Source organism: Drosophila simulans, chromosome 3L, assembly GCF_016746395.2.
Source record: "Drosophila simulans strain w501 chromosome 3L, Prin_Dsim_3.1, whole genome shotgun sequence".
Classification (NCBI taxonomy): Eukaryota; Metazoa; Arthropoda; class Insecta; order Diptera; family Drosophilidae; genus Drosophila; species Drosophila simulans.
In genome coordinates, this window is record NC_052522.2 from 14132765 (window position 1) to 14156960 (window position 24196).

General features: G+C 38.7%; 1 protein-coding gene across 2 annotated transcripts; it reads left to right on the forward strand.

Annotated features, from left to right (window-relative positions):
- Positions 1-9408: 9408 nt before the first annotated feature.
- LOC27208605 (zinc finger and BTB domain-containing protein 16) lies at positions 9409-10530 on the forward strand. 2 transcript variants are annotated; one of them, XM_016184169.3, is made up of 3 exons: positions 9409-9550; positions 9613-10030; positions 10080-10530. In XM_016184169.3, exons 1-3 carry the CDS (start codon positions 9534-9536, stop codon positions 10479-10481), a joined length of 837 nt encoding a protein of 278 aa, XP_016031847.1. In that variant the 5' UTR covers positions 9409-9533; the 3' UTR covers positions 10482-10530. The 2 variants fall into 2 exon arrangements, with proteins under 2 accessions (XP_016031847.1, XP_044778784.1); XM_044922849.1 differs by having other exon boundaries at positions 10100-10233.
- The last annotated feature ends 13666 nt before the right edge of the window (positions 10531-24196 follow it).

Below are 24196 nucleotides of genomic sequence, written 5' to 3' on the forward strand. Positions count from 1 at the left end.
TTTTTCGCAAATGACTAAATATTTAAAATTAAAATAAAAACTTGTATGTATTATTTGTGTACTCCTAAATAGATGGAATTTGTATTTAAGATATTAGCAAGATGAATTTTTCTTTGAATATCAAATAGAATTTAATGGGTTTCAGTTTGTTGCGACACACACACCAACCTATTTTCAAACCGTACAAAAATTTCGACAGCTGCGCTCAACTAGCAATGAAATTTTATTGCCATAGGGGGGATTTAGCCCCCAAGAACCCCCTTTGCCAACCAACCGACGCCATTTTCGACTAGCTGAAATCACACAAAAGGCTGCAAGTCCACCGCAAACAAAAGAAAGTTAATTGCCGGGCCAAATAACAAGTCGGCACCCCTCCATGCCACACAAATCTCGATGAGAAAAGGGTGGATACGGGGGGTGTTGGTTCAATATTTGCCTTTGTGGCCATGAAGTAGCTGCTAATTTTTCGCCGGGAAAAGTCAATTAAATTTTCAAAAGGAATGGCGGCGAAGGCAGAAAAACTTTTCGGCGCCGAAAATGAATAAATGATAGAGCATGAATGTCAATCAAAGTTAAGCACTGCAAAATGAAGACAAACAATCGAAAGGGATCGAAGCTGGGAGAAACGTGGATGGAAGCCGGAATTAAACCAAAATCGAGATGAGTCATTGGGGCGGGAAAACCAGCTTTCATTAGTTCCAGGGGGTGGCATACATTATGCGGCAGCCACACCCACAAATTGATAAAGTTTCCCCGCTTCGCACACACCGGCCACCCCACACTCGGCTAATCCAACAATGCCTAATGACAGTTGTCGAAAAGTTTTGGCCGAAAATCGATTCTAATGGCATCGCAAATAATCGAATCGAGTTGTTTATCAGAATGAATAGTTTTGCTCATTGGTGGGGGTTGTGCCAAAAAGTTGTCAAATTTTATAGTTATTTGGGGTTGGCTGCACATTCGAAAACATTTCTGTGCGATAAAACCCTTTTTGGCCAACTTTTGTGTGGCTTATTGATAAAGTTCCACCTATTCTTTTTTTGTCTCCTCTCCTCTTTTGGCCATAAATCAGTTTGGGCCAAGAACTCCTGCTGAGTGGTTGCTGGGAGGTGAGTCTCCAATGGGACATAAACTATGCAGCAGGTGGCACTCATAAGGCTTTTCCTTTGAGTAATTAAAGCAATTGCGACAAAAGAGCCACAAATGCCGAAACAGCATGTGGCCAAAAAGATGAAGTGGGGGGGTTCTAATCAGATTTACACTGCGAAAGCCGAAGGAGCTTGCCTTAATTGTCATAATTTCTTTTTCGCGCCTTTCGCGCCTTCCAAATGTGTCAAAAATACATGGTACATGAAAGAAGAGGAAAGTGATAAGGAGTTTTTCCAATTAGGAACTTTTAAATGTATAAGGCTGTAAGACAGAAATTGCTTAAGGCGCTTAGATTATGATGAATTGTGAAAAACAAGTAAATAAAAGGAAAATCAAAATTGTAAATTTTGTTATTAATAAATTTAAGGCAAGGATTTTTTCACTTAGCTTTATAAGCCGTTAATGGCCTGAACTATAAGAAATGAACTATAAAAATCCGTACAAGTTGTAACATTAAATACTGTTCAAGGGATCAATTAGCAAAAGCATTAGCGTTTATGGCATGACCTGCAGCATTCATTATTTTTAAAGGCTCACGAAAGCACCACAAGGCGGCCAAATAATTAAATGCCTTTCGCTCCACGTACTCCATAGAGATCCGTTGTCGGTCTCCGCCCAATCTGGCCAAAAAACCTAATGAAAACCCATTGAGCTGCGGAGTGATCTCATGTCGAAGCCAGCTGTCAGAGGTCGCCACCAATCGAGTTGATCGCCCAAACAATGGAGACTCATTAACGATCTTAAGAATATAGAAATACTTCTCCTGCCCGACGGAATTATGCGCGGCCAGCGCAAATAAATAATAAAAGGGGGTGGAGGAGAAAAATATGAAAATAATTTCCATTGGTGCAGTGGGGTAACGGGGGAAAGGGGAGGCGAAGACGCCATCGCGGACGAACAGTAAGGGTCGTGAGCATAAATTTCAAAATTGTTTCTTGGCCTCGGCGCGCGGCATTGATGAAGTACATGGCGATGGGCGGGGAGCAGAACTGGGGAGCCTCATATGCCACAGGGCAACTTATGGCCAAGAAAGGTGCAGATTGGAGTGCCACAGTGAAATAGAGTCGGGAAGAGGCTGCACTTGAAGAAATACCTTACAGACAAACAGAATCTAATAACTGGGTCATATAAATATTTAGAGTTAGAACTAATTTAATGCAAGTTGGTCCCTTCGAAATGATATATTATTATTTTATAATATTATTTATAATATGAAGAACCTGTAACCTTTTTTTGAGTGCAAAAGGAAGCGACGCCAAAGACGCAGACCAGGAAACCATTGTGCTCGACTGTTCCCTTGGCCATTCTTGATGGTCGATGCTGTGCGGGTGATAAGTAACATGAATCACGTTTTATTTTGCCTTTGGACTTTAACGATGCAGTGGAGCGTCGGGCTGGGCAAGTCAACTCCAGACTGGCTCAATGGCTGACTGACTTCGTCTTCGAGTTGGCTGAAAGGTCAGAGCCGAGTGTCTAGAGTCGAGGTTTCCTGCAATTTTTATTTACCTTTTGTGTATGAGAACAACTTGGTTCTATTCTTCTGGCGATTTTACCCTCCAACCCTCCCTCCACCCATCTGCTTATGGTTTATTTTGTAGAATATGCTTGCAGGGATTTTCGTTTCTCGCTGCTTTTTCCATTTGCCTTGGAACGTGAGAATTTAATATTTCTTTTCATTAGCCACGCTCGACTCGAGTTCGAGCTTAGGGTTCTGTAAGTGCAAAGTGGAGCTGGGACTTTGGAGGAGGCGGGCAGGCAGTTCTGGCGACACTTACAAATTTCATGGTTTCATTTTGAGGAGGTCAGCAGCAACAAAAATAAATTATGTCGAACAGGGCCGACTGCTAAATTCATTGTAGAGAGAAGGCAGGGGAAAACGAATCAAGGAACGCAAGGAAAATAGTGGAGCAAGAACCCAGAAAATGTGGGAAAGGGGTCTCCTGTCAATAGGGCATTTAGCAAATGCAAGACGCAGTTAATTGGATTTTTGCAGAAAATAAATATTCGTTGATAAGATTAAACGTTACAACTTCAACCGTCAAGAATAGGACGATACTTAATTCAGTTCGATTGAATAAAATCGATTTGAAAGCCATCATTTGTAGGTGTCTGTGCTTCTGTACTTACTTGTGTATTTTAATTGACTTCATTTGTTTTTATAACATGTTTAGGGAATTATTGTTACAAGAAACCCTTGCTTTACCAACGCTGTTACTTAAATGTCCCCAAATTTTATGCACATTTATGTCTGCCGATTTTCATGGCTCCACCTTCAATGTGTGTCCAATGTAGCCACAGAAGTTTTTCCACCTCAATTCCAATGCTGTACCCCTGCAGCACTCCGCCCCTTTTGGACCACTAACATTGCTAAGACCCTTGTCAAAACTTTCGTTGCTGGAAACAGAAGTTAAACCGAAACTATTTGCCAGTCACGTTCGTCTTGATAACTTGTCGCCAGCTAGAAATCTGCGGAGCATACGAGAGACATTGTCGCCAAATCCGCGGCCAAGTGTTGCGACTGGCAACACGAGGCAACATTGTTGCATCCACTCAGCCATCGGAGCCTCTGGATCCTCTAAGCCACTCGGTTCTGCCATTTTGGTGGCATCCAGAAGTCGTCGGCGACCAAGTTGGCAAATATCAGCCACCAACAGCCATCAAACGCAGCTTAGGCGCGAAATCCGTCCGCTAAACCCCTTCACGGCCACGCCCTCTTCCGCCCCTTTGGGCCACCCGGCTTATTTAGCATGTGTCGCACTATTTCTGGTCACATTTTGGCTGCCACTCGGCTTCACGACTTTCCATCTCTCGCTGAATGCTACAAAAAGCAGCAAGCCTGATATTTCGATGTTCCCCAGAGAAACAGTTTGTGCACTCAGAATAAAAATCCCACTATAACGATAGTGCCCCAAAATAGAAAATACACTTGGAAAATAGGGTAGCTTTCTCGAGTTTTTAAAACAGAAGTTGGGGCTGACTGACTTTAATAAGCAGACAGTTAATTTATTAAGAAACTAGTAATATTTTATTTTAGAAATGAATCCTCTTGCTAATCCACATTTCGCATATAGTTCTACCTTTGTTATTTCACTCTTTTAGTATAAGTTTTAAATAACTTACAACTTCAAGCGCTTCTCTTGTTGTATGACAGCTTGGTTTAAAGAACCTGAGGGCCCTCTTAGCCCACGAAAGCCCCCGACCCCGTTTGGCCATCACCTTTTTACTAGCATGATATTCGTGTCCCGCAAGCATTTAGCATAGCATCATCAAGTCGGTACCCCTAAACTGCCCTCCCGTTTTCTGCTTTTGGCGTAACTAATTTTTCTCCTGTGTTTTCTTGGCTTTTTCTACGGCTCTTTTCGGCTGCTTTGCCTTTGCATTATGCATCTTTCTGGCAGAAATGAGCGGGGGCGGGGATTTTACCATTGTTCCCCAGCGCCGAGCAATGTTTACGCTTGCCACATTTACTTTTCATGGCAATCCGCTCCATCCCGTCCCGCAAGCTCTTGTCCTCTGAGTGGGTAATGCCAATTTGGTGCACTCCACTTGCTCTTCTCGAATGGCTCGCAGGCGTTGGCTTCTGCGGATGCCTCTGCCTCGCTTTTCGCCTTGGTTTGGTTTTGCTTGGCTTGATAACACTGCCAGCACTACAAAAAAAAAAGAGTTTCCTGTCCTTATTTTATGAGATAATAAAATAAAAGATTATAAATATGTATTAATCTAATTAATGATATATATTTGATTTACGAAAAAAATATTATTCTGTACATTTCCAGATTTTCAAAATTAAAAATATTGTGTTTCTTTAATAATATACTTTTTATTATAATTTTTAAAAATATTCTATCCCAATAAATTTGGAAGTATCAACAGTTTTGTAAGTGCCTGCCCTCCTTAAAAACACAACTTCCACTGCGTGGAACTTTCGACAAGCTGAGTTAACTTCATAGTTTTGTGCCCTCAAGCAAATTGAGTGATTATCAGTTTGGCTTACCTGAAGATTTTCTTGACGAGAAGACCGGTCTCTTCGGGCGGATTTTTCCCTGCAAGTGCGTGTGGGTAAATTTTCATGGCTACGCTTTAATTATTGAATCGCTGGTCTGAGCTGGAATGAACTAAAGTTCACTTTACTGGCTGTCCAGCTTTTTGTTTTTGACAAACCCACTTTGCATATTAATTGAATTCGTTTTAGTTATGGCTACAAGACTTTCTACCGGGAATCAGAGATGGCAACACAAGATAAATGATTTTGGGGCAAAGGTCAAATCTCAAAGAAGAGCTAATTAAACAAAATGTATACGAACGAGAAAGAACTTGGCCAATTATTTTTTTTAGTATATAAAAAAACCCAAAAGAATTAAGAGTAAAAATTGTTAACCAATCACTCTATCAAAAGCAAACCTTCTAAATCCATTCACTCAACTGCGCTTCTTTACTTGTTTTGATATTATGCTTATTTCATATTCATACAAACAGACCACAGCATAAACAAAACAAATTTATTATTTTATCAACTGCAAGAAATGAACCTCAAGGAAGCGGCAAACACTCGATGAGTTGTTCAGGCTAACCTCAAAATGAAATACAAGTTCCGAACAAGAAATGCCTGGCAAATAACTGAAGACTTTCAAGCCATGCACGAGCACAAATTAAAACCATAAAATATTTGCAATCACAACGAAAGGACAACAGCCAGCGAAAGGGCAAATAACTAAATGGAAAACCAAGGAAAATAAATTCCCAATGGAGCAGAGTGAATGGCAAAAAGCTGGAGTGCACCGCAAAATCAAGCAAAGTACGGCTGCATTAAAGAAATTAAAGTGCCTGGCCAGGAAGTTTATTTTTCGGATCGGGGCTGAGTCCGGTCCTTGGCCCTTCGGGTTCGTCCTGAACAGGCTCCATTCTGTCGATCCTTTGGCCACTTTCAATGCCGCTCCCAACAACTTAACAACTTCTGCCCCAAAGGAAAGCCGAGGAGAAAGAATTTCATGAACGGGGAGTTATATTTATGTTTTCATAGCTCAAGGGCGAACTCTGAGTTTCAGGTTAGCGGTGGATGAGTTCGCCAGCTTCTTTATATTACCCTGGAATTATTGTACCTGTAGTACTTTCGATATTATCTTTTCTCAAACGAAATGAAAAAACTCTAGACTTTCTATCTTTGTAATTAATTAAACTTAAGAAATAATTCCTTGTTTTTATCACTCAGCATAAAAACATCTACTCGGTTTGCTATTATCCAATCTTCGAATACGTTTTTGCAACTCATAGCTCAACAAAAAACCTCGAGAACTCACAAAAGAGAAACCAATAATTCCATAGCGGGTATCTGCAAGTCGCAAACGGCGGCAAAACCCGCTCACATGTTTTTAGCCCGTTTCCTTGCTTTTTGTCAATTTCACATGCAAGACGTTTTCATTGCCAACTGCAGACTGGAATTACTCCTGCGGGGCGAATATAGGCGGGAATGTAGCTAGGAACGTGCACAAGGATCCGGGATCCGCCGGGACGGACGGATTCCAAATGCATCCTGCACGCGGCAGTGGGGACCAGATAAAAGGAGCGATACACGAGCAAACACGGAGACCAAACAAAAACAAACAAGCCGCAGAAGAGATATTCAATGGAGCGGAGAAAGGGAGAAGGATGTGCGGTGGCGAGATAGATACGTGACTCGCGGGATGGGGAAGAGGACTTTCAACGAAACCATTGCAAAAACAGCTAATAAGGCCAGAAACCTTTATATATATATCCATTATATATCTTCATATTTGCAAATTCTGTTTACATTCTTATGCATGCAAAGACTATACTAATTATAAATTTCCAATTAAAAAACATAAACAATCTAACAGAAAAAGTTATGTAAAATTTTTTTAAGTGTTTGATCCCCAGGCTCTTACTTCACGGCTTCATCTCGAACTGCTGTTATCCGGCATGCGCCTCACATGAAAACTCGAGCAAGTCATCAGAATTCATAGGTTGTCTTTTTTTTGTATATCTTGCAGAAAACACCCTATTTTTTAGTGCCGCACGGTTGCAATTGCAAGTTGCTGCTGCGTCAAATGCAAAATGTGATTTAATGCCCTTTGGTGTCGCATGCTAATGAGGCAAGGAAAAGTTACTTCTTTCTGCCTGCGTTGGCAACTTTTCCCTGGCACGTGCCTGGATCCAAGTCCGATTTTAGGTCCAACTTGGCTTCCAAATGCGGGTCACCCTGGTGGCTCAGAACTAGGCACTGTGACGGGAATATATTTAAAATATGTAGTAACATGCTAAATAGTTTCCCCTTCGACTTGAGTTATGAACCCTCCTCCATTTGCTAATTGTGTGGCCTGAAAACTGCAAAGTGGAGCCAAGTAGGGTCTGTGAAGTTTTGGGGGGAATAGAGAAAGGGGGAAAACTCACTGGACGTGACTGGAAATGCATATGGAAAAGTTGTCCATATGGGTTAACAGTAAAGAATTAAATTTTGTGGCATACATTAAAGGTTTCGTAATGAAATTCGCACATAACTTATCGCTGTCATTATTTTTCATTTGATAAAAATTAAGTTTAAATCGACTACAACAATGTTGGCCCTGACCGTCAAGTGGATCTTGCTTGCATTGAAAAGCTCTCTTCTAAACACTTAATCCACCCAGTTTACTACTTCCGCAGAAGTTGTCTTCCTCTTAGCCCCTTTTCCAATTGAAACGAACTTTTCTTTTAATTGCTCCAACAGACTGGGAAAACTGTGCGGGAAAAACTGCCGCTTATCGTTTGATTTTCATTGCAAGTACTCGGAACTTGGCCGTTGGAGTTTTAGGTTTAGTTGCAAACAATACGAGCGGTTCCTCAGATCTCCGCAAACTTATCTGTGGGATGCACTGAAAATAAAATTATAAAAAATAAAAGAGGTAAATATTTCGCATATTAAGATAAATTAAAATTTTTTTAATATACATAATAAAATAGGCTAAGATTAAATTATTTTATATTCTGTGATATAAGTATACTTCGCAAATTAACAGCGTCCCCCTTTTTAGAGTGAACCACAATTAAGCGTAGTCCAAGAGGAGCTCATTACAGGCAAAAGAGAAAAAAGTGCCACTTGAAGGATTCTTTCAAACTTAGACGCCCCATCCCATCCACTTCAATCCCGATCCCAGCTGGATTAGGGGCCAGTGGGAAGTAGGTTATAGTGGGTTACAGAAGGGGGCGTGGCTGCTGTCTGTCTGCATTTGTTGACGCCATGTCAAAGTTGCCTGCCCGGCTGACAAACATTGTCAACGCCCTTGGCCAACGTCATCATCAATGTCAGTGGCAACACCAATGCCTCCCACAATTTTCCATTTCCCACCCCCTTGGGGCTTCCAAGCTCCGCTGCCCACTCGGGACATCACTCAACTTGAGCTGAAAATTTCCCATTTTTTGTTTGTGTTTCTGACAGTCGGGAGACCCGCGATTATTTTGCTCTCCCTCGGAAAAGAAGATGGCCATCAATTTCCATAAGTTGTCATAAAAGCGGAATGTTGCCACATCTTTTAGTATATCTACATGGGGTTTGATGGCCCATTAGGACAACCAGGCGACAGTTTTAATGGGGTTTGATTTAAATTTTATGCGCATTTGTCATTAAATATTATTATTTTGACAGCCAGCTGGTGGAAACTGTCGTAAATAAAAATAACAAGTTGGGAAGTTTTTCAAATAATAATTTATAAATTTACAGAAGCTAAAAGTTTTCATATTCCTGATTATATTTGAATGGATACAACTGTATAGTTAGGATCTACGTAAATTAATATATTTAATAATGTGGTTAACGCCACTGTGAAAAAAATGTATGTAATTTAGTTAGAGAGAGGAAAATTCTTATATTCCCATACCTGCATGACAAATTCGAGTGCTGAATTGATTTTATCTGTAAACTTCGCACATTTGTTATCGCTTTCAATACCAATGTTTGTTTCTGTGACTTGTCCAGGAAAGCGCCTAATAAACAGATACCTGCAAAAAAATAGTGAACCTGTATTAAATAGTAAAACAACAAATACAAAACTTTTTAAACCAACGAAAACTTTGTATAAAAAAGAAATCAGACAATCGCGCCGGAAATTGCAAATTGTGGTTTTTCTTTAATATATGAACCATTATTTTTCAAATAAGACAATTTTTTTAATCGTATAAAATACAACTGTAAAGAAATTATGCACCCAAAAACTAAGTAAACATATAATTTATTTATCCGTTTTTATGACGTTATTATTGAACTGAGTGCAGCTGTAAATTTTACAGCGACGAGCTTTTTTTAACTTCTCAACAAAGGTTCAGATAGGTTTCGCTCGGCAGTTGTTATTCATCGATTAAATAGAAGGCATTGGCAGCATTTAACAGAGAAAATGAGCACCTCACTAAGGTAAGTTAGATCAGATTTCTTTAAGCCAGACTGATGTTTGCTACAAACAATCCTATTTTCAGATCCAGCCGAGGAATCAAGCTTATGAAGTCGGGCCTTTTCTCAGACGTATGCATTCGCATAGATTGTATTAGCTTCCGGTGCCACAAAATCATCTTAGCCTGTGCCTCTGAGTTTTTTGAGAGATTATTTCAAGAAGATTCGGACGAATTTTTGTTAGACGGAACAACCCCAGAAATTTTTCAGATATTTCTTGATTTTATATACGCTCCCAACGATGACCAATTCAGCAATCTCGAACCGGATGTATTGATGTGTCTTCTGAAGTGCGCAAATATGTGGCTCGCTGTGGAAATAGAAGACAGATGCATCGACATTCTATTAGATCTATCCCCTGACATGGATCCGGATGCCCTTATTGCACTTTTTGCAGTGTCGCATTGTGTGGATCACAAAATATTAATGGAACAGTCTATTGGAGTATGTATTTACTAAAAACTATATACTATTCTTAAAACATTACATGCAGGTCCTGCAACATAAATGGAGAAACGAAATGGACTGTCCATCAACTGTCAGAATGGAGATCGACTGCTTTGAAGAATATTTTAAAAACACCTCGGAAATGTTTTCTCCGCGTAGGCGCTTTGTGATGGTGGAAAACTGGATAAAAGGGAATGAATTCAATAATAGACCTTGCTCTCAAAAAGATAAAATTAACAAAATTATTAAGAGCATTAACTTTTTGGAAATGTCATTGGAGGACTTTTATAATGGTCCAGGAAAGTCTAACGTGTTGCCCGAATCAGACAAGTTCGAAATAATGTATAAACTTGCCCGTTCAAATAATGAATGGACTGTTATATTGGACGAAAGGGATCGAGATAGGTATGCGCTACCTAATTGTTTTGATGATGAAGAAGACGACTAAATTTGTAATTTTTTTTAAAGTTGATATAATTAAAATATTTTTATTTGTACCTAGTTTTTTAATTAATCCGTCAAAGTTCCTTTTAAATTTTTAGAAAGCCAAAAATGGGAATTCCATTAGTAATACCTTTTTTTCCTTATCTTGATTTTATGTTCTTCCTACATATTTATGTCTTTACAACTGCGCTTTATCAGCCCATTCTTTACTTAATGATTTGTGTTCCTACGATTGGCTTATCTACTTCCTCTTGATTGACAGTCAATACAACAATGGAAACAACTTATTTTTAGATTTAATGGGATATTTTTAGTCATTTCCAGCAGTTAAAATTGTACTGTAATCAGACACGTTTTGGAAATATACCACGTTTAATATATCCCCTTCAATTATTATGAAATATTTATTTCCACTCCCGAGTATCGGAAATTAAGCCCATTTTAATTAGTCTTCTCTCCTCCGCGCCAACTCCCCTTTTCTGCCTATCAAAAAATATGCATTTAATATGTTCGCATTGCAAATTATAATATGCAAATTGATGTTGCCTATATTTAGGTTTCCCCATTCCCTCCGCCAGAAAGGCCCCTCATTTCCTTGGGCAATTCATATGGGAAGCACGTAATCGAAATGAGCACTGAAAAGGCTACTCCAATACGTTGCCAGCTTAATTACGTTAATGTGGGGGGCATCGAATAGATTTAATGCCAATTTTAACTAATTACCCCGTATAATTGCATATCACGCGGACGAACGTACATAATAAATGTGGGGTAATTCGAGCAATAATGCCAGGCGGAAACAAATCAAAAGAGCATAAGAATATGGCTGCGGGAAATTATCGCCAAATTCGAAGAGAGTGCATTAACTTATTCCAAGTATATTTTCCGCATGTATATCTGTCACAGCTTAAAATTGAATATGTCACCGAACCAAAACCACACAAACACACATTTAGGAAAACTCACACCCTCCTATTTGTATTCTTCTGCCGCCTCCAACTTGGCAATTTTCAAGTGACAATTTCCAACACACGCCAACAAACTAAAGCTTCTTTTCTGCACTGTAAAATATTACCACGAAATTATAAAGAAATATTTCTTTGGAAATTGCCAGGGAACTATTACTTTTTGGAATTATATAAGGCAGAGTGTGTTTTGATGTCATATATTTTTGACATTATATTAATTCAAAGTCTGAATTAAATGTAATTTAAACATATTTTATTGTGCACCCCAACGACCCACCAGACTAAAATGCTATGCAATTTCGTCCTTTGATGGGGAGACAGCCACACAAAGAACTGTGTTGAGAAGGGCTCAGGAAGGGGTGAACGCAGGATAAGGAGCCAAGTGGGAATGAGGGTGGGGAATCGACAGGAATGTCAGCAGTCGCACATATTTTTTACTTCGATATGTTCAAAATATCTTTAGAATAGTCCCAACGGTACTTAAATGAATGTCGTCGCAAGTAGTCGCCTGTCACGGGATTTGCGGGAAGCGATGAGCAGCATAAACTGTGACTGAAAATCGAGATTTTATATATTTATTATATTAAGCGTATGCAAATTATCTAGTTAAAAAATTCAATTGTATACAGTGGATTAAATTTATGGCTTCTATGGCGAAAGGGTTCTTGAAATATTGAATATAATCACACCTCCCCACAGAAGTGATTAGTTATCAGTTCGAAATTCGTTGCATTTTATTGTGAGTAACTCAATTTCTCAGTTAGTCCATCACTTTCCCGGACACTTTCATCTTTTCAATGTCGCTGGTAATGATGATGACTGACACTGTCGATGATGATGATTGTGAGATGACGATGATGAATCGATGGCGTGACAAGCCCCTAGCGTCCTTCCCATTCCTCGTAGCAATTTCAATTTTGCCTGACATATAAATAACTTTGAATTTAAAAAAAGAATATTGACAGAATTTGTTTGATATGGGGAACTACACTGGGTAAACATGTCTGTTGTGTTATGTGCACTACATTCGGCTACTGTGGGCGTTGATCGGAAAGAATTTCCTCGAAAAAGTGGAAGCTGATGGCAAAATGAATGGATAAGTTGGTTGAGTTTATTTTGATTGATTTCAGCTTGCCATTTGGAATTGTATGAACCCATTTGGTATTTGCCTGTTCAAAGGGCACTTATAGATAAACCATTATACGGCTTTGGAGTAAATTATACGAACTTCGATTTTCAGACGTTAATGAGTATCTTTACGGGTACCTTATTTAAAGAAGGGTGTATATTCGGAAAATTCACTCATATTTGCTTATCTTTTTAAGTCTATTCTTAGTCTTCATTTAATTTCATTACTGGTTTGTAAACTTATCCTTTAAGTCATTGCTTAAGTATACTCATACCCCCAACGAAACTGAATATGTAAAGCGTTTATCAAAATTGCAGTAAGGAAATCTCTGGCTTTCGGAACTCCATCCCCCATCAACCATCCATCTCTATCGCCTGTCATTAAATTATGCATTTGCGCAATCACTTCCTAAAATATGCAAAGGATGTTCCAGGCGGTGGGCGGGACTGCAGGACATTCAGCACGTTCCGAGCCTCATTGCGATGTGGCAAGTTTCCGCGAATTTTCTCCCCACTACTTTTCCCCCGGGTAGGAAGTTTTCCAAGCAGCTGGCTGCGCTTGATTTGCGTTCATAGTTTACATCCCAACCACCCACTTTAAGCCTGGCAGTCCAACCACCCACTGAAACACCTGCTATAGTGTCCTCGTTGTCATCGCTCACATGCCGGAAGTTGATAAAGTGCCTGGCAAGGCAAAGGAATTCCGCGGCATGTCGGCCCCTCTGCTCTACGCCCTTCGTTTTCCACCTGCCGTGTCTTCATTAAAATATTACTCACATGCAGGCAAAGACGGAAATGCATTAAGGTACCTACTCCTTCCTCGCTATTATCCTTTGTGCGTATGCAACAGTTAAATCCGGCAACCGGATCAGTGGCAGCGTGAACAATCAAAATCCAAGCGCCGGGGGCATATATTTGGTTGTATATTCCGACAAATGGTTTTTGGGATTACAAATACGATTCAAATTTTCAGGATGGAAAAATATTTCTCACAACAGTTTCATAAAGCTAACCTAATAAAAAATTCACTAGCAGCATATATATAATTATACTACCAATTAATTACTAATAAATAAGCCATTGATATCGTGGCATCCAGTTTGTGCATCTCTCTGATACAGGTCAATCCCATGTTCTATCTGCAACTGATCCGCTGCTCATAAATCACGCATACGCCGCGTTGCACCCAGACGGTGTTGACAGTTCATTAAATTCCAATGAACGGCAGATCGCGCATTCGATGCGTGCTAAATCTATATTTTTATGTGCTTCTCATTCGGATTTGCTAAATTAATGCGAGGTCTGCAAGCACAGCGATAACGTTAATTATGCCACATAAATCAGGGATTCGGAATGGTGTTACCCCCAGTTTTCAGCTAGATGAATGGATGAAGCCGGCAAAGCGAAAGGAATTTTAAGCCGAACAAATGAAACTTAGCTGAAGTGTGAAAGTATTTAATCGGATGGAAAATAAAACCGAAATGATGTGCATGTGCGTATAAATTACTAGCTAACATCCACATGAACTTAATTATTATTATTATTCTTATCATCGACCGAGCTGGTAGCAGCTGACAATTGAAAACTGCTGGCTCAGACAGGCTTACAATTTTACATTTCCTAACTAATACCGAGCACCATCGCGTATACTCAACCTAATTGATTTCTCAACACAAGTTTCCATCGTTAAGCTTCTTTGGCAACAGGCAAAATTATAATGGGGAGGTGGATAGGGGTAGGAAAATGTATGCTCTGATTGCACCCAAATATGTTCAATATAATTGTGGAATAATTTCAATTAAAGTAATGAAACATGCATGCAGGATGGTCCTCCAACAGAGATTCCAAATTCCAGTCTGTGTGCCTCTTTGTCACTCTGCACCCCGCAAAACTCAATTATGTATGCAATTTGCATTTGCTTCGGTCCCAAAAGCACACATAGAGAAAGAAGGAGTAAGTTGGAAAATGTAACTGATGCTGAAAAGCATACTTTTAGTTTTGTTTAAAAGCTAGTTAAAATGAAGTACTAAAAAAATTAGAAAATAAAAGATATTGTTTTGATAAATGAATAATTTCAATGTCACTTTTAACTATTTCTTTAAAAAAGTCCACAGGCGACAATTTTGACACCGACATATTATTATGAAAATTTCAAATTATTTGTATTAAAAATGTTTCATTTGCGTCATACATTTAGGAATTAGGAATGTAGGAATTTACAGCTCAGTGGTATGCTCACTGAACGAAAGTGAGAAGAGCTATAAGAAAGTCATGGCCCTGGGCAACGGAGTAGTCTATAAATTTGTTGCCAAACACACACATCTACAAGTAAACATATTCACAGACAATGGCAATTGTTATTATTGTTTCTACTGGTGCAGGTCCATATTTTAATGCATTTGTTGCTGCTGCCGCATTTGTTGTCATTTGTTTGCAAGCGTGTTGTTGCGTAAGCGAGCCACTTTTGTTTATTATACATTCTGCATTAATATATGAAATAAAATTACATAAACATTTAGTAAACAGTGAGTTTCGTAAATGCAGCACGTTCATATACCACGTGTTGTTAGGAAATCAAACTAAAGTTACATACAAAATTCGGATTCTAAAACTTGAACAATTAAAATGCAGATAAACTAGTATACATTATTTGTAGAATAAAAATTACAAATCCAAAATATTTTTACGCTGTTAGCACAATAATATTTGAGCATTACCTTATAATAATAAGAATCACTGTGCTCATATTTATTAACGGAACGTGGGTAAATGCACTAGAAAATTGTTAGCCAGTGCGTATTAGTGATATTTAATTATTATGGCCCTGTACGCTTACGAATAAATGAACTCTTCATAAATATACATTTCATATGACAGTCTTATAAGCTTTATCACGAAGGTATTAATTTAAAGAACCAAGTTCAGTCGGCCAGACCTTAGCTCTGAAATGTCTTGGAAACAAACCCGATAACTTATCAATAGCCTATTAGGCATACAGAAAGTGGATATAAATCGATTTTTCCATAGAGATAAGTCGTTTTAAGCTCCCTTCTCCAGAAGTCCAATTCAAAAGTTCTCGAATGCCAGCTAATTGCCATAAAGTCGAAACATTTCATGGAATGGGAATAAAAAAAGGACTGGTGATGCGCTTATCATGTCAATAATTCAAGGAGGACACTTGGCACAAGCTCTAATTACCAATTGCCCGGGCGGGAAATCAATAAATTGCACTCGTATAGTCATCGAATGTTTCCAATGAGCTCGCTTGAGGATTCTCGATTTTAGCATTGTCCGGGGCTCTAGCTATTGTTCATGTTTATGAGTGTATGTAGGGATTTCGGAGCCCTGCTCCACTAATTGGCAAGCGAAATTGGTTTACACATCACCCATTCCATCGAACTGCTCGGCACTTCAAGCTGATTTGCATTTGGAGTCTGAGAAGGAGATTTATGTGTTCTGGGGTGGAGCTTGGGGGTCAGCCGACGGCCTTTGAGTTCCCTCCCGATGTTTGCCACCTTGTTTACAAGGCTCCTTTGGAGGCGGATAGCGGGAATCTGGTCACAGGCCAAACAGTTTGGGGCTAAACTTAAGCAGCTTGTAAGGGCACATACAAGGGTTAATTGGTTCGGTTGGGAAATGCCCCAGTATGAGATATGAGAGTGGAACTTGGGTCACTTATATAGTGGCATTTAACCTGATAGATAGGGTTCCCAAAGCGTCCATCAAAACGTACCCTAAATCTATCAAATTGTAATTCTATTATTTTTAAAGAAATATGGCTCTTATAAACAATACAGATTCCTACATGTGGATAAGAGCTCCAGTGTAATATAAATTAAAGTGCAACAAATCAGACTGATGTGTCGGTCACCATCTATCAAAAGCATAAAGGAACCATCGCAATCTAACGCAATCCGTGCGATTTCCTGGCGGTTGAGCTAGCGGAATTTATCAATTTAAACGGGTTCCTTCATCCGACCGCATTACAAAGCCATTTTGAAGGCTTTGGCGCGGCGCTTAATCAACGAGGTCCTGGCAAAAAGGACATCCCAGCTAGCTGTCTCTCCGGCGGACTGCAATCCGTAACCCAATCCCAGAGGCGCAGTTTAGCCAGCGAGTTTCCGTTTTGAGCGCCGTAATAAATTTCTAGCCAGCGACTTGACTTCAAAGGGGGCTGCAGCTAAAAGTGGGGCTGCATCCCGGCGTGGCACCCACTTTCTCCACCTTCCGTGGTTCCTTTCTCCGGCAGCTCAGCCGGGTTCTTCTTCCTGGTTGCCGTCGCTTTGTTCCGCTTGATTTACGCTAACAAGACATGAACGAATGGACACGGAGACAGATCTACAGTGGCGGTGGTCAGGGTCTAAAAAGGGGGGTAGATGGGGAAAAAATAGAGGCGTAATGGTAAGCAGGGGGGGAACTGGGGAGCAGAGGAAGGAGACACCCGGAGACATTTTAAATGTGGCGCAAAAGAACGATTACAGGTTGCCATCGTCCGATGGATGCACTCAACCCACACAAAAAACCGCAAAACCGCAAGAGTGAGAGGCACCACAGGAGCGTAACACTGAAAGAAATATTTAATTTTTAACGTTCTCTTTTTTTTACAAATTTTAATAATAGTGTTTTAATTTGGATAATATTTCCGTTTGGTCTTTGAGAAAAAAGGAACACCGGTACCGGACTGCACATAATAAAAATATTTATATTTACAGTATATTTCCCTTACGTGTAAAAGACTCCTGGCAAAAGTGCAGCCAATAGGGGAAAGTGGAAGTTGGGTGGAGTAAGCGTTGCCAATTCAGGCGAAAAGTTGGCGCACTTTTCTATTTCCGACCAAAAAAGAGGAAAAGACGTGCCCACGAAGATAGAAAAGATAGATAAGCTGGAAAAGGGACAGGGGAAATCTGGAGAAAGAAATGGTGGAAAGGGGTGCCACGGGCAATATCAGCAAAGAAAGAATTTTCAGGAAATTACAGGAAAATGAAATAAATGAAGATGGATACGCAATTTGAATAGCATTGAAATTGGTCCTCTGTGGTTGACAGACAGTCCTCGTTTGCAAAGAGACTAGTATTATAAGCAAAAAAAAAGGGACAAGCTATCGGGAACCAGTGAGTAGCATATTTAATGATACAGACAAAAACTTTTATCAAGTTTTCTACTCTAATTGAGTCGAAATTAAAGTGCTAGCTACTAGCAAAGTGTGAGGGAAGTTGGTGTGAACGGATAAAAATATTGTGGTGATGGTGCAAAGGCAGATGAGAACTCTGGTGGCCATTGTGGTAAAGTTAAAATTCCTTCCTGGGGCCTATTAAACATTTTTAAAACGGATTTTTAAACAGCAGCTGAAATTAAGCACAGAACTCTTAGTTTCTTTTTTTTTTTTTTGAATTTAATTAACACTCTGAACGCCCTTTAACTGTCACAATTACCACTTTGGGGCACTTTGCTGCTGATAATTTTACACATGACGATTAAATTTTGTACTCGACACAAGCCAAATTCTGTGCAAATTGCAATGAATTTTGTCAAATTTTAATAAACTACTTTAGGTCTTTACCGCCACGAAAAATCCCACTGCCCGCTGACCGGCAATATGACTAATTGTGTAAACAGGAGCTACCAATATTTTGCGAATAATTAGCAAACATTTTCGCTCCATACCAACGGGTGGAAACTATTGTGCAACTTCTATTTTTGCCCCTCTCAACCTTTTATGGCAACCACAATTTTCCTGGCAACGTCAATAAAGCTATCCTTTCCCCTCCCCCTGTTTTGCCTGATAGATGGGAGCTTCATATCTGTCTGCCTGTTATATAATTTTAATATTTTTTAATTGCATTTATTTTCGCAGAAACTGAGAGAGGGATAAATTCTGCATTTTCGGACTGCAGCGTTAATTTAATTAAGTGCTTATTAGCCGGCCAAAGCCCACAGCCCCCATCGAAACCACTTTTTGTTTGCTTGATGGAGGGTAGATATTTGAAGGGGAATCAGGGAATTAGAATGTTTACAGGCCAGCTGGTTTATATATTATCTAGCTCTATGCATAATTGGTAATCCAACATATGTATGTATGCCACTTCAATCACTCGAGTGAACTCTGCTGTGATAATTTAATTAGCGCACTTGTTACCTTATTAAATTTGGATTAAATAATTTTACAAATAACCAACATTCATCTGTAAATTTAAACACCTAAAGCAAAAGAAATGAATATATTTATAATGTTGAGTTCAGGAAGAAAAGTCCCGATATTAAAGATATTTTTATGTGTACAATGCCTACATATTTAACAGTTTTCATATATTTCGTAATGTTATGACACTAGAAATATAATTCTCTTATATTAATACCAAAAGTTGTAGATCAATATTTCCATTATCTGAAAGATATTTTAAATAAATGTTAAATAAAAGTTCTAGTTCAATAATATGCAGTAAATTGTTGAAAATGAAGCCTAAGATATCCAAAGTCTGTTTAAAAGATAACGAATCTAGCCAGTTAAAAAGAGAAATGTTTGCTCTGTGCCTACATTTATTTAAACTTGGTTGTCCCTAAATACGTTAAGACTACCCTCTGAAAATGAATCTGCAACAATTTACACAGCCATTTTGGGTCTCCTTTGGCAATTATTTAACAGCAAGTACAAAGGAGGAGCAAGCGACCGAACACTTGTTTATTTATCATTTAACTGTCCTCTGTTTTGCAACCTTTTCAGAAAGTTTTGGTACTACTCCCCTTGGAACTTTTCCTCGTTTTCAGTTTTGGATAAATGTTGCTAATCGCTTTGCAAGTGCACGCAGACAAAAAGTCAACTGCTGGGAAACTCATTTGCATTTATTTGCTGTCCATCTCTGGGCTTTCCCCCATTTTCCACCCGCTTTCCCCTGTTTTACCCGCACTTCTCCCTCCTTGACCTCTCCTGCAACTAATTGCCCCTTGCCTGTTACTAATTGTTTTTGTTTTTAGTTTGCCGAGCTTAGCAACACTTCGTGCCATTACTTTTCAGGCACTCGTTTTTATAATTATTTTGCTCAACTTTTTTTAGGCACAGATATAGAGATGGATGCCTGCAACTAATTTCCGCTTTTTGCCACTCGTTATTCACACACTTGGTGGCGAATGGAAATGGAATAAACAAATGAAATAATAATAATAAACAACAGCAGCTACAGCAGCCTCGATGACAGCAACAGAACATATTTTTTTGTCGGGGCAAGCAAACAAATCCAAAAAAAAACCAAAGTCGCTCAGAATGACAAAAGAAATGCGTACAAATTACCCCAAAACGCAATGAACAGAAACAGCAGCAGCAACAAATACAGTGAAGCTTCTATTGCACTGACTACCATATTCGTGAATTTTTCTATTACATTTTTATAATTGCTCTTTATATATAAAATCTGTAAATATAAATTTGAAAATAAATATGAAGTTGAAGCATAAAACGGCTGGCATACCGGTCGTATATGTAATTTTTATGTATTAGAATTTGTTGTATTTTAAGTTTACTCCTAATTATGACAATCGTGTCATGGTGTTGCTGTATCCTGTTATATATAATTTAAACTATTATTATTAAAATAAAAGTTATTAACCCGGAAATAAGCTAAAAATCGTATTGGTTCAAATTGTGACAAATGTTCGAGTTAAGCAAATGGGACTGTAGCAACTGGTGGAAAAGTTCCTGCTGCTGACAATGACAAAAACAACAAGTGCGCAACTGAAAGCGAAACAAGAGCAACAAGAAGAGGAAGACAAAAAATATGGACACTGACACTTTACGAAGATTTATGCGTTTTAGTTGAGTTCTTTTCCCCCCAGCCACCCATTCACTCTTCCCGTTCCGGCTCCCAGTTCCGAGTTGCGAATTCTTTTCCGAAACAAATGTGAGTAACATTTTTACATCTGCCCCGCTGCCCCGGTACCTTTTTTGGAGAGTGGATTGCCGGGTTAAAGTTGAGAGGCTTAAACAAATTGCCATTTAAATTTGCATTAGCACAGAGACGGTGGCACAGTGAGTGCCAAGAGTCTGACAACCGTGAACGGATCGTAGCTCACTTACAATATATTCGCCTTTGATATTTTAGTTTGTCACGGAAAGACAATTGAGAATGAAGCAGTGAAAAACGCAAACTCCAGGAATGAATGAGAAATTATAAATTCATTTAAAAATACTATGCATAGAACGCTTAAAAAATAAACAAAAAAAACTAATATAAAAAAAAGAAAAGAGGAAGTTTGTTAAACATATTAAGGTTTCCAATATTATCATTAAATTTTAAAAAGCTTAAAATTATGTTTGTATATACAATAAATATTCAGACTCACCCTATTGAAAATGGTCTGGCCAAACAATTTTAGCCCACTGTATTCAGCCTTTCAATTCGCACGAATATTCATAAACAAATTGCAAAACAAATGTGTAGCAAATTTCACAAAATATTTACAAACTTGCGGCAGCGACAAAAAATAAATAGGCAATCCAAAATAAACCAAAAAATCGTGCTCCTATATGCATAATTATATTTTGAATATTTTATATTGAATTTATGGACAACACAGTTGAAAAAAGAGAAACTACTCTTTACATTCAATGAATTTATCAGCAGTTTTTTGGAAAATTATTTTTGCGGTACAAAACAATATATTGTTTATTTATTACAGAAAAACGAGAAAATTTAAATGTTCACCTGACACCCCGCCGCCGAAATTGGGCACGTGTCAGAAACTTGTGAACCAACACCCCGAACCACCTCTTTTCGTGCGTTTTGGAGTTGGGAACTCCATATTTGACGCCAGTTGAGCATGAAAATGCCATTTAACAATGGCACAAATAAATAAAAAAAAAGCAAGCTGGAAACGAAAGCGCGCCGAACAAAAAACAAACGAACGATAAATGTGTTGGAAAATGCTTAAAAAAAACAATGCAGGGCCACCGTTACAACAATAAGCGATGGGAACCGCCGATATGGCACAGCAAGAAAGAGAAGCGAACAAAAAAAACCGCCAGAAAACCATAACAATAAAAATGTCAAAAAAGCAGCGAAGCTTAAATCAAATTAATGTGAGCGGTCCAATAGGCTCGCGTAGAGGTTGCTTGTTTTGCATTATTTAAAAATGCGTTTTCCAGTTCCGACATCGAAGCTCACCCGGGGAGTCCTATTTAAAAACGAATAATTACTGGTATTTTATGTTGTAAACGTATTACATTTATCTAATTGTAAGGAGATCTACTTTGAAAACATTTTTTCATCTATTATCTTCCTTAAATTGTTCTTAATCAATTTTAAATTGTATAAAGACAAGATTATTAATTTAATATGTTTTATTGCTTTATACTCCCCTTTAGAAATATACCTCTGTTCCCGACCACTTTAAGAATGCCACAGTACGTTATCTTAACCATCGTCTTTTTCTCTTATTTATTAATACATTTTCTGCACATAAATTACATACGAGTGAACAAGATTTTAAAATGCACCAAAAATCCATAATGTTGGAGCATAAATCGTGTTGTGAAACGCTGTCGTTGTCAAAATTGATAGTCCGCCACTTGAACATTTCCAATGAACATTTTCGAATGGCGTCGTTTGTTAACAACAATCCGCGATTGAAATTAATGGCTGAAGCCAGAATATTTATAATACAATAATTCGTTTCGGGTGGTGGACTTAATGAGCATCGAGCATTTGGTTAATTGATTTCCCTGCCATTTGGCTCTTGCAATTTATGAGGGAGCTGCATACTCATTTTTATTCCCAACACTTAAAATGAAAAAACAACACGACCATTTTTGATATGAATTGTAAAGATACAAATTTAATTGAAGAATACTGGCATTTCAAGAAAATCTTGTTAACTTTTTAATTGTGTGTGACTTATAACTATTTTTCCAAAGATTGTAAGTTTCAGCTTACAGTGAATTTCAGTGCATGTAGATGCCTGCCGATTTTCAATTCGAAGCATAAACTAACTGGAAAATACAATAAATCGCCTGACCCACAAGGATCCCGGGCGAAACAAATGGCTTTAATTATGCCAGAGCATTTGTTGCAGGACATCAGTGGACATCCCGGTGTCCCTCGCCCCTTCCCCCCTTCGACATCCAGGTGCATTGACCAGGCGACAATGATAATAAATTCCTTGTGCCGGAGCCACCTCTTTTTAACTACCCCGATCCCCATTGGGTCATCGAGGAGCTTGAAAACACTGAAAAATATCGTTTAACTAGTATTGCCACACCTACCTGCGTACAGCTATCTGATCTAAGATTCATAATAATGAGAATCATGAGATTAATAATTGCGTAACCCATCGTCGATTAATAATAAATCCAGATGATTATTATTTTTCTCTGTGTGACCTAATGCAAGTACACAAATATTTTCATCCAGACAGGACAACAAGTCCTTTTCTCCGATGCCCTGTAAACTATTTACAAGGGAGGAATTTTCATTTTGGCAAAAGGAATTTGCAAAAGGCGGGTGGCAACGAATATAAGTGTGTGTGGGTCAGAGAACTGCAGCCCGCCACTCGCACTCTACGTCCACCCGATAAACACTCGGTACTCTAGGCACCCCGTTTTTTTTGACACCCTACTTGCGGCAACACAAAATACTCGAGTGTTTTACCGACGTTGTGTTTTTGTTACGAGTAAAAAAACCACCCGAGGCCTGCTGCGCAAGAGCCGTTTGGGTGAGTGGACGCACAGTCAACGATCGGCCGCACGTCATTTTTTGTATGCGGGCTGCAGTTCTCTGGTCATTTTTTGTACGCCTAAAATTTGTATGGGAGGAAGCGTGACGGGTATAAGAAATGAAGGGTAAAAGGGAATACCCAAGAAAAATTTCGTGCTCACGTCTTTGATGGACTCAATGGGTGCCACCCGTTTCGAATCATTCCGTTATTAATTTTTTACACGTCGCTACCTGAATACTCTAATGACAAATATTCTTATATAAAGTCATTTTTGAAATGAATTTTGTGACATTATGTACTATTATTTTTACTATAATCTATATTTAAATAATAATAACGTAAATAATATATATAATATATAATAATATATAATATAATATATATATATATATATATATTAAATTAATAATATATAATATAATAAAATATAATATAATATATATAATTGTAATAAAATATAATAATAAGATGAAGGGCATATTTTACAAAGTATTCGACAAAGTCTAGAGCCACGCCGAAAGAATAGTGTGTAAACGTATGGAGTGTAAAACGCATGGAGTTACGCATCTTGTCTGTGACTCGATTACCTACGAGACCACTCGAGTATTTTTGGAAACACCCGAGTATTTTTGGAAACACCCATGTGTTTAACGGTATACCCACAAGTGTTTTTCTCACTCATCCCTTTTTAGGCAGTGTGTGATCGGCACCCGCGACGCGGAGCACCGTATTGATTCGGGTGCGCGCACAACGGGGTGTCTTGTCTACATGTGCAGACGTATACTGTGTGTTTGTAAGTACCCGCGATGTGCGTGGCGGGTAGCACCCGCACACAAAATTGTAGGGTGTGAGTCGAGTGGTAAAAAAGTGCCACCCTTGCAGTTCTCTGGTGTGGGTGGTGTTGGTGCTTGACAAAGTG

Coding starts and splice junctions, on each gene's coding strand:
- LOC27208605 (XM_016184169.3), top strand. Junction 10,031..10,079: donor TAATGGAACAGTCTATTGGA/GTATGTATTTAC, acceptor CATTACATGCAG/GTCCTGCAACATAAATGGAG.